Source organism: Oncorhynchus mykiss, chromosome 5, assembly GCF_013265735.2.
Source record: "Oncorhynchus mykiss isolate Arlee chromosome 5, USDA_OmykA_1.1, whole genome shotgun sequence".
NCBI classification, from domain to species: domain Eukaryota; kingdom Metazoa; phylum Chordata; class Actinopteri; order Salmoniformes; family Salmonidae; genus Oncorhynchus; species Oncorhynchus mykiss.
In genome coordinates, this window is record NC_048569.1 from 48,348,272 (window position 1) to 48,359,893 (window position 11,622).

Here is an 11,622-nt window from a genome sequence, read left to right on the forward strand (position 1 = left end):
GGGAGGCCCGGGTTCGATTCCCGGCCAATGCAGGAAGTTTTGAACATGTCATTTCGACAAGTATGCAAACCCCTAACGAGGAAATCTGTGTTAGATTGCCAGGCAAACAGAAATCTCTGGTCTTGGTCGAATTCTCAACTGACTCTTGAAAAATAAGACTTTGAACATTTACTCATTCTCAGTAGACTTTGGTGAATCCATTGCAGATTTCCAGTGTGTGAGGTGATTAACTTTTTGCAAGGCTTTAGTTGTTAAATGGGAAAGAGTAACCAACTTGTCAGTGACAACTGTCTTGAGTTTGGCATTTGTGACAATGTCCTGGGATTTCCCACAAACGCCTCATAGAGCAAAATCGATTAAATGTACGTGTTTGTGGGAAGCGATAGATGCCAAATTAATACAAACACTAGGATCAAAAACTGTTTTAAGCAATGAGCCTGATGCAACAGATCAGAAAGTTTAGCTGAAAATGTTGATAAACTATTAGCCTATTTCTTCATATTATGAGTGCAGCAATGCCCCACAAGGCAGTAGGCTATAACCATGAATATTCCATTAGTGGAAAACACCATTCTCAAAAGTGAGAGCAAATGTGATTATGCATGTAATGCTTTTATTATAAAGGTGCATTTGTATTGCGAAAATGATCGTCCCCAAACTTTAAACTCACACACTGTGTAAGGGGAAAGGGGGATACGTAGTCAATTGTACAACTGAAATATTTCAACTGAAATGTGTCTTCCGCATTCAACCCAACTCCTCTGAATCAGAGAGGTGCGGGAGGCTGTCATAATCGACATCCACATCTTCGGCGCCAGTTGCGCTCATTTTAAAGCGGATTAATGTGCTTAATTTTTAGAAGTTATTCGTCCACTTTAGTGTTTGATGCAAACCTTATCAAAACATATAGGCCTATGGGCTAGGCTACATGAGGTGTGCAACTATGATTTGAAAAAGTTGCAAAAAAAGACCTGCCTTAAACTGGGCATCATTCACAAGTGATAATATATCATTAATAAGTGAAAGGCTAATATTGTCACCCATCACACTATTCTTGATTTAAACTTGTCTTTACATATATACTAAATAATATATGTGTGAAAATTGATTTGATATAGAATGGACCATTATCATGCACCTGTCTCGAAACAGGGGGGGAAAATACATGTAATCATTGCACTTAAATAGCGAATGGAGTACACTTTTCCTGTAGTTCATTTTCATGCCAGCTAGGTAGGCTATACTCCTGTTATAAAGATAATTAATGTGCTTAATATTAGGCAAGTTGAGAAAATAATATAGTCGGCCTAGCCTATAGAAAGCTGATGGAATACTCCTCATTTTAATAGGGGCCATCACTCTGTTTTCTTGCACAATTGCATAGCCTAGAGAAATGTTGCACAACATGAGCTCATGGGCTCTCATGAAGTGTTTGATTAGATTTTCGATAACATTTACATTGATGTCAGAGTGATTAGAGGGACAATAGAGTGCTGAGTACCTGGCAGTTAGCAAGTTTGGTAGGCTACGAATGACCATCAGCAGCATCAGAGCTTGGAGAAGCCTAATCACCGTGACTAAATGGTCACGTGGAATTTGACTGCCATCATGACTTGTGACCGCTGGTGTGGCAGTAATATGGTCACCTGTAACAGTGGTAACTTGAAGTACATCTTCAGTATTTTGCTAAGGTAATTACGATCACTTTTACTGACTGTTTAAAACTCATTGGTTATCGTCAGTAACTTTGCGCTGTCACACTTGCTGCTAGCTCTGAGGAGAATTCAGCAAGCTAGCTCACTCTCAACTTCGGTTTGGCGGAGGACTAGTTGACTAGGTGGGTATATAGATGACTAGTGAAACATAAAATATAAAATAACAAGGTTTATTAACAGATCACAACTCATCAGTAGCTTCAACACCGGAACTCCTTTCAGACTAAGTGTGCGGTCCTTTATACTACAATAACTAGTAAAACGTTTTTGGAACCGTTACTGATAATGTTGTTGCTGTTTAGGCCGGCTACTTGCAAATACATTTTTCTATTTTAAAATACAAAATACATGTATTTTGTAGTTTATGTTAATACATTTCTCTATGGTATTTTGTATCTGTATTTTGTCATTGTATTTTTACATTTTTGCCCATCCCTGTTTGTAGACTAATCAGGTGATGTGGCTATCTATGGAAATAGAGTGCCATAGTATGAGTCATAATACCCATAAAACCTAGTGGTCAAACGGGGAAATGGTTCCACTCGTTTTTTCCACCATTCATATTTCCCATACGGGAATATATAGCAATATATTTGCCTCTATTTACCCCCCAAAAATGAAATGCTAATTCACTGCTTATGTGGCTATCATAAAGAACTACAAATGCCATGATGATCTGGACTAGACTGCTGAATCGAGGCAAGGCTAAGAATCTCTGGATTAACTATCTAATGTTAGCTAAATGTAGTAATGAATAAACTGACTAAATTTCTTAAAATTGACAATTCTGTGAACTGTCTTCTGCTGGTTTTAAATCGACACAATACCTGGTTGCAAAGGTGTCACCTAGAGATTATGTGCATGAGCTTGCAGGGATTTGTAGTTTTGCATGATTTCTACTTTGATGATAATTTAAATTTTCTAATCTTTGAATAAATAGTGCTGAAAATATTGATAAAAGTCACCTTGTCCGAAAGAGATTTACTTGGCTATCAAATCGTCACTCCAGGGAAAGTTTACACGAAACGAAACACAGTCCTTATTTTAAGTGTTTCTAAAAACCCCTATGGGAAAATGAATGGTGGAAAAACGTTTGGAACCATTTTCGCTTGACCACGGGGTTTTCTGTGGGGCTCTATTGTCTTTCTAGGCCGGGCGTCAGTTAAACTGCAGTAACGAAGCAAGACTGTAGGATCAGTCGAAACCGTGATTCTAGACCGGAACACTGGCCCCTTGAGGCAACCGTGTTTGTTATTATGTCGCATTCAAAACAACTGGAACTCCGAAAAATACAAGGTCAAATCATGACTTCAGCGATCTTGAGTTCGGAGCTCTAGAAAGAGGCTCGAGTTCCCGAGTTGGAATTCCGACTTAAATGACCGTTCAAATCGAATTTTCCCAGTCGGAGCTCGGTTTTTTCAGAGTTCCTAGTTGTTTTGAACGCACTGAAGTCGGAGATTTTTTAATTCCCAGTTGTTTTGAACGTGGCACAAGAGTGACGTTGCTGGTAGCATACACGTAGCCTAGTAGGATGTGTTCATTGAATATGGCGGCTGTGTTTCAGCCTCACTGTCCTGTACATTTGTAAGAACTTCCTATTTAATCCTTCATTTCATCTTTTATTTTATCGTGAAGAGGTAAGATAATGTGTTTTTCGTAAGGACAAATGGTCAGTATTTTGGTATTCAGAGTATTGTAGAAATAAATCGCTATTTAAGTACATGTTGGCTAGCTATAACTTACCTGTCAGTCATCAAGTAAATCGTGAAGAGGCTATAGCTAGCTATATCCGAAGTTCCTGATACCGGATTTGGAGCTAAGTCTTGTAATAACAGCGTATTGATGATACACATCCAGTCCTGTAATATTCTGTATGTTATCTAAGTTAATCAATACGTTTTGTGTCATCCATTTGATGTGCTGCTCTCTCAATCTGTGAACAAATGTTGGCTGCAATAAATCAGTTAACCAACGTTAGCTAATTTGGATAGCTAACGTTAGGTAGGTAGCTAGCGACTGTAGACGCCGATGTCCGGTAGCTGTACGGACTCATAAAATTATTAACTCACGAAGTTGTGTTGTTAAACAGCTAACTAACATTGGACCCGTTGTCTGAAGGATGTAACCTGGTGGTTTGTCAAGGATATGACAGTACTTTAGCTAACTAACTATATTTTATAGCAGTTAGCTTGTTGCTATCTATTTCATAGTGGTAGCCTAGTTGGCTAGCTAGAAGGCAGCTCAGTTTGACGTTGACACTTAGCACACGGTCCGTGCAAGTCGGGATCCTTGGGACGTCCCTACCCCATTGAAGTTGACATTTAAAATGGTAGGGTTTAGGGTAGGGACGTCCCAAGGATTCCGGATAGCACTGACGCTTAGCACAACAGCTCTAGGGTCTTTTTCCGCTTTCATAACCTATTGCTAACATCGTTATGCAATATTTATCTACGATGTCTCCAAATTGAAATTTGCCGTCTGTCGTCCTTGATGTTTAATCCATGGAAGCGAGCAAGCTAGGATCCTACCTAGCTTTCATGATGAAACCCAGCGACTGGAACAAGCTATATAGCTACGATTGCCTTCTAGGTCGTGACAGCAGTGGCGCATACAAGGCGCAAAGTGGTCGTCCAACAAAAGCTAGCTAGATCTGGCGGATCAGAGTTCAGCTCGCTAATCCTCTGACATACTGACATTTCAGCTGCTAATGTCAGCAAACCCCTCGCCATGCTCCCTCAGTGACAAGTGTCATATTATGTATGACAAACAGACATATAGTGGCAGTAGATATCCCAACGCAACACGCTCCCCTCTCAGTAATGTTTGGAATATAAGGATTCATGAGTGTTCTGAAATTCCCCCAGTATAGGTCTGTGGAAAATCTCATTAATTAGGTATTATTTGCTCAAATGCATAGCTAACATGGCTCTGGATGTTGTAAAATGTGTATGCATTATTGCTTGTAGCGTAGCTTTATTTTCCTGTTGTGAAAATGACCATAACTCCAAAGTTCAATGTGAGATTAGCAGTCTTTATCTCTGTCACACCATTTGCTTTTGGATGTAGCACACTCACCACAAAAGCCTTTTAAATATGCTCAGTTTGCGTTGAAGTCAAGCGGTTGTTGGAGATACATTTTTATCATTTAGCAGACGCTTCTATCCACAGCGACATATAAAAGTGAGTGAATAGATTTTCATTACTTCTTTTGCACTGGGGAATCGAACTCACAACCCTGGAATGGCAAGCGCCATGCTCCAGCAACTGAGCTACTCGGTACAGTGAGATACCGCACATACAAAACTTCACCGATACAGAAATATATTGGTCTGTTTGTGTGTATAAGCGGGTGTAAAGGGTTTATCCCCCATAAATCCTTAAGCTACTCAGGAATTTCTGCATTTCCTGTACACTAGCAGAAATATGGCCAAATTGCTAGACTGGACTTCAGGGTGCTGCAGAGAATCGGATGTAACAAATACAATCCTGTTGGTCAAGGAAAGTGGGGTGCTTGTGTTCTGGAATTCAATGCTTTTGTTCTGGAGCTCCACAATCTTCTAGAATCTTTAGCCTGTTATCAGGCTTACATTAGAACTGCCACGCTGTAAAAGATGGTTAGGTACATAGCTTGGAGCAAATATAGGTGTGGTGGGTCAGTCCAACAAAAGCACAGTAATGACCCTACTGTTTTCTCTCTTCTCCCTACAGCCAAGTCAGAGCTCAACCTCTTCAGTGACGTCACTATCGAGTGGCCTGGTCCTTGGACCTGTCAGAACTGCAGCCATGCAGCCCCCTCCTCGGACCGGCCCCCCTGGTGCATCCGGCCCCCCTCCTGCCGGCGTTGGGCCCAATGCCTTCCGGAGGACAAGGCCCCACAAGCATACAGGAGCAGCGGTCATGGCGGGACTACCAGCCCAGCCCATGACAGACCCCTTTGCATTTGGCAGGCAAGCCCCTCCTCCTATGGCTACAGGTCACCTGCCGCCACCCAATAGCAGCCCTCTGCCTTTGCAAGCCCTGCCTCCCGGTATGTACCACCAGGCTGGCATGGGTCAGGGGCTGCACCAACCACAACCACTGGATAGTGCACAGGCTGGGGCTGTGCCCCTTGGCCCACCACCGCCCTCTACCCCTGGGGTAAGCATCTTAACCCCTCACGGTACTGCGTCCCCTGTCCCTTTCCCTGGACAGCAACCTGACCCGCCAGGCCATGCACCACCAAGTGCAGAGCAGGGCTATTTTAACTCTAGGGAGCCAGCCCCCTCGATGACCCCAGGACACCTTCCCATGGCCTCAGCCGCTATGTCTGGCCAAGCGCCTTATGGTCAGGACCACGGAGGAGACCATCACCCTCAGGCGATGCCCTTTAAGCCTGTGCCTCCCGTTTTGTCTCAGTGGGTGCCCGATCATGGGAGCCGCCCCCCGTCGGTTCAGAACTATTTCCAACCCACTAGTGATCCTCTACCCCAGGTTTGTAATGCCCCTCCCCAGTCCCAAATATCTCCACACACACCCTTGCCCTGCAACACCCCTCCAACAAACCCCCAGCAGCAACACCAGCCCCAACCACCACCTCAGCACCCAGACAGGCCAACTAGCTCCCAGTGGCCTGACCTGGCAGGTGCGAACACACCCCAGCAACACAACGCCCATTTTCAGGCTCAGACCTACTTCAGCCAGAGCTCAGCCACCCTGGACTCCTGGTTCAACCAGCACCCCCAGGACCTGGTCTACCACCAGATGGGAGCTGGCCCTGGCCTGGCTCGGCCCGACTCAGCCAGAACTCACTATCGGCACGACTCGGCCGGGTCTCACCATGGATCCCACTATGGATCTTACCATGCATCAACCCCTGGCCCAGCGCCGGTCCCAGCGCCGGTCCCCTTCATCCCAGACGGCACCATCTCCATGTTTTTCAAAGGAAACGACGTGGAGAACGAGGAGACCCTCGCCGGAGAGGGAGCCAGAGCAGTGAATGGGCTCCAGGACTTCCAGCCCTCCCATAATCACCAGCAGATGTCATGCCCTCAACCCCAAGCCAACCCGGTGGCGGGTGCAGAGGCCACCCACAGTTACCGTGGTCCCCCCCCACAAGCTGGCCAATCATTAACCTACATGAACGATGGTAACTTTCCTGGAGCTGGCAAACCCATCCAGCAGAAACCTGCTGAGGCCCAGTTTGACCATGTGGAGAACCTGGAGTGTGTGCCCAACCAGGAAGTCCTACCCAGCGAGCCCCAGAGCAACCCTGCTGTAGCAGCCGCCCACGGGGGAGATTGCTACGAGGCAGGCCCCAATCTGGAGACCCCCGACTCTGTCCCCCGGCCCATACGTTCTGCCAGCGTGTCCTCTAGCTACAGCAACTTGAGCCACGGCAGCGGCACTGGTACAGTTCCACGCCGGCACCAAGGAGTGGTGGGCACCTTCATCCAGCAGGAGAGCCCTCGGCCCTCAGAGGACGCATTCTCCTCAGCTGCTGCCGGAGGCTACTTTGAGCAGATTGACACCTCTCCGGCCGGGGATATGGCTGCTGCTTACCAGAGCATCCCGGAGAGAATGTGCCACAGCCAACCCCCTACGCCCAGTCCTCCCAAACCCACCGGCATTTTCCAGGCTAGTGCCAACTCCTCCTTTGAGCCTGTGCGCTCACACAGTGTCGCAGTGCGCCCAGCGGAGGTGGACCGTGCCCGGATGGTGGCGGAGAGGGGCTCTGACTCTCTGCCTGGGAACCTGGAGCAGCCTCCAGACAACCTTGAGAATATCTACGGAGCAGCTACAGGGCACACTCAAGCTGGGGATGGAGCTGGGGCACCTCCTCTTGCATACCCTCTGAGTCACTCCCACTCCAGGCCCTCGTCCCGGGCTCATGTGGCCCACCGGCCCTGTGAGAGCCCTGCCACCACCCTGTGGGCCCAACATGACCCCGCTAGCCTGGGAACCAACATCCTGCTGGTCCCCGCTGCCCCTCCGGTCCTTGCCCCACTGCGAGAGCCCAGTGCCGAGGTCATCCAGCCCCCCGAGGATGGCTCCTTGGACCTTCAGCCCCCTCAACGTGCCCCTCCGCCCTCCCAGCACCCCTCGGAGAACCTGGAGAACCCTCCTAAGGTGAGTGAGGGGGACACGTCTGACTCGCAGCCCAATCTGGGCTATGCCTCTCTCCTGGTGTCTGAATCGCTCCACCAGCCCGTGTTGATTGCCCCACCCACCTCCAATTACAGCGTGATTCCTCCCAGTAACCCTGCACTCGCAGCCAATCAGGTCAGCCCCAGGGAGGTCACAGTACCTGTGAGGCCACCCTCACAGGCTCAAGGGGCCAGTGCCGCACAGCCCGGTCCTCCCTTGAGCTCCAATCAGAACCCATTATTTGCCCCTACACCAATGAGCTTCAGCGTCGCCTCTAGTCAGAGCCCTCTCAATCTTGTTCGGGATGACAGGGAAGGGGTTAAACCAGAGATCACGCCCCCACCATCCCAGTCCCAGCCTGCTCGCTCCCCTCTCTCAAAGGTCCAATCAACGTGCAGAAACAACCATTCTTCTCTACCTGTTAATTTGCAGGCTCCTCTTCCTGCTGCTCCTGGTGCCGGCAATTATAATCAGCTCTCAAATTACGAGCTGCTTGATTTTTCTATGCACCAATCTCAGATCCCAAACCAAGCCGCAGGGCTGCCACCTCTCTCCCTCCAGCAGGGCCCGCCCCTCGCGAGTAACGCTCCTGGGTTTTACCTGCAGGTCACCAAAGATGCTCAGCAGGTGAGTAGAGGCAATGGGGACGCCTCCACAGCACAGATGCCTGCCGATCCCATGCCCCCCCCAGTGGCCCCAAACACCCAACAACCACCCTCTGAGCCACCCATGGTGCCACAGCCTGGGCACCAAGGCCAAGGAGATGACCCTGCAGCCCCTCTCAGTGGAGCACCACCACCGCAAGGGCAGTACCCAACCCCGATGCAGGGTCCTGTCACAGGGAATGCACCCACCCCCTCTGTGGCTTATCCTGGGCCTCGGGGACATGTGCCTCTAGCCAACCCTCATCCACCAGGAACCGGGGTTCCTTCAGCCCAGCCAGCCCCTACAGACCCACCGCGACCTCCCTCGTCTCTGGGAAGCCAGCTGGGGTACGGCCCACCTCCCCCAGGGCAGGTGTATGGGGGATACTACGGAGGTGCCTACCCGGAGTACCCAGATGGCAGAGGATCATATCTTCCTGCTCAGTACCCACCTGCACCTGTGGACCCCAGAGCACAGCAGTATTATCAGGTACACATACTCACAAGTCTATCAGTGTTGCTTGCAGCAGGTTATATGTTGAATCACAGGTCTAGGATATCTGGTTCTCTTGAGACCGTATATTTCACAAACTATTGTGGAGTGACGCTACAGTATTTGTACGGTTTAATTTGCCTGTGGGATGTAATGGAGTTTAGGGCGGGGGAGTACTCTGTAGGCCTGGGTGATATAGCCTAAAAATCTTCTTTTTTTTTTTCAAATTTTATGAGCGATTCACAATATATATCTACATTTTTCGTTTTCTCTAAATAAGATTTCTTGTACAAATAAACGTTAAGTACACTGCATTTCATAACACATCATATGCAGTAGATCTATAGAGATGAGATGATGACTTGGAATAAAATAATAGTCATCAAATAACAAATAAAATGTACACAACTGAATTATTTTATTAAAGTAATGTGAATTAATTATGGTAAATAAGTGATAAGCGGTAATGGCACTTTTATTCATTGTTTTATTCTGTTACAGCATTCAAGCCACATAATGCATAGTGCATTTAATGTTAAGTTTTATCGAAATTGAAAATGTTATTTTTTTAAATAATCGAACCGAAACCGAACCTACCTCAAAAAGAACTAATCGCTCAGCACTAATATTTACAAAAGGAATACTTTTGCCAAATTGGATTTTCTGAACATTCTCACCAAGTTCCTCCATTAGGCAAACCATTAACAGGATTACATTGCCTATTGTGTAATAAAGATAACCTTTGACATTGAACAGCTACAGTGCTGCTCTTTATGTACACCCATTTAGCATCGTTCATACCCTCTAGTCTAAAGCCTTAGACCCACCCATCTCTTAAAGAATTCACATTGTAAGTACTTAAAAAACAAAGAAAAGATTTCAACATTAAAATATTTTATTAACTAAAGGTAGTAGCCACAATTAGGAAAAACTTTAAAAAACATAAAGGCTTAGGTAAAAACACTACCTAGGCCTGTATCATATAATTATCTGAGTGACTTTGGTTCAGGTGATGATATGAACAAAGGAATCTAGCCTGAGAGCATATTTCTGTCCAGCCCTTTAGAGCATTACAATGTAAAGTCCTGATCTTCTCAAAAATATACGGTACTGCACAAAAATACAGTGCATTTGGAAAGTACTCAGTACTTTTAACACAATTTGTTACATTGTAGCCTTATTCTAAAATGTATTAAATCATGTTTTTCCTAATTAATCTATACCCAATACCCCATAATGACAAAGCAAAAACAGGTTTTTAAAAATGTTTGCAAATGAATAAAAAAATGTACATGAATAAACATTTACATAATTATTCAGACACTTTACACAGTACTTTGTTGAAGCACCTTTGGCAGCGATTATAGCCTCGAGTCTTCTTGGGTATGACGCTACAAGCTTGGCACACCTGTATTTGGGGCGTTACCCATTCTAATCTGCATATCCTCTCAAGTTCTGTCAGGTTGGCTGGGGAGCGTTGCTGCACAGCTATTTTCAGGTCTCTCCAGAGATGTTCGATGGAGTCCTGGCTCTGGCTGGTACCACTCAAGGACATTGAGACCTGTTCCGAAACCACTCCTGCATTGTCTTGGCTGTGTGCTTAAGGTCATTGTCCTGTTGGTAGGTGAACCTTCGCCCCAGTTTGAGGTCCTGAGCTCTAAGGAGCAGGTTTTTATCAAGGATCTATCTTACCTTTGCTCCGTTCATCTTTTCCTTGATCCTGACTACTCTCCCAGTCCCTACCGCTGAAAAACATCCCCACATCATGATGCCGTCACCACCATGCTTCGGCGTAGGGATGGTGCCAGGTTTCCTCCATTCGTGACGCTTGGCATTCAGGCCAAGGAGTTAAATCTTATTTTCATCAGACCAGAAAATATTGTTTCTCATGGTCTGAGAGTTCTTCAGGTGCCTTTTGGCAAACTCCAAGCGGTCTGTCATGTGCCTTTTACTGAGGAGTGGCTTTCGTCTGGCCACTTTACCCTAAAAGCCTGACTGGTGGAGTGCTGCAGAGATGTTTGTCCTTCTGGGAGGTTCTCCCATCTCCACAGAGCAACTCTGGAGCTCTGTCAGAGTGACCATCAGGTTCTTGGTCACCTCCCTGACCGAGGCCCTTCTCCCCGATTGCTCAGTTTGGCCGGGCAGCCAGCTCTAGGAAGAGTTTTGGTGGTTCCAAGCTTCTTCCATTTAAGAGTGATGGAGGCCACCGTGTTCTTGGGGGCCTTCTATACTGAAGAAATGTTTTGGTACCCTTCCCCAGAGCTGTGCCTCGACACAATCCTGTCTCAGATCTCTACAGACAATTCCTTTGAACTCATGGCCTGGTGTTTGCTCTGACATGCGCTGTGAACTGTGGGATATATATAACACACACACACACACACACACACACACATACAGAGGTGTGTGCCTTTCCAAATCATGTCCAATCAATTAAATGTACCACAGGTGGACTTCAATCAAATTGTAGAAACATCCAGGATGATCAATGGGAAAAGGATGCACCTGAACTCAATTCCGAGTGTCATTGCAAAGGGTCTGAATACTTCTGTAAATAAGATATTTCTGTTTTTATTGTTAATGCATATACAAAAAATTCTAAACTGTTTTTGCTTTGTCTTTATGGGGTATTATGTGTAGATTAATG

At 46.4% G+C, this 11,622-nt stretch overlaps 1 protein-coding gene across 6 annotated transcripts in view; it reads left to right on the plus strand.

Annotated features, from left to right (window-relative positions):
• Positions 1-3,151: 3,151 nt before the first annotated feature.
• Positions 3,152-11,622, plus strand: part of sec16a (SEC16 homolog A, endoplasmic reticulum export factor) — a 73,531-nt gene continuing 65,060 nt past the window's right edge. For 2 of the 6 annotated variants that reach the window (XM_036977739.1, XM_036977741.1), the window contains exons 1-2: positions 3,265-3,384; positions 5,424-8,972. In XM_036977739.1, coding sequence (XP_036833634.1) covers positions 3,382-3,384; positions 5,424-8,972 — 3,552 coding nt within the window. In that variant the 5' untranslated portion in view covers positions 3,265-3,381. Of the gene's footprint in view, positions 3,385-5,423; positions 8,973-11,622 lie in introns of all 6 variants that reach the window. The other 4 variants (XM_036977743.1, XM_036977742.1, XM_021603211.2 and 1 more) reach the window with 4 other exon arrangements.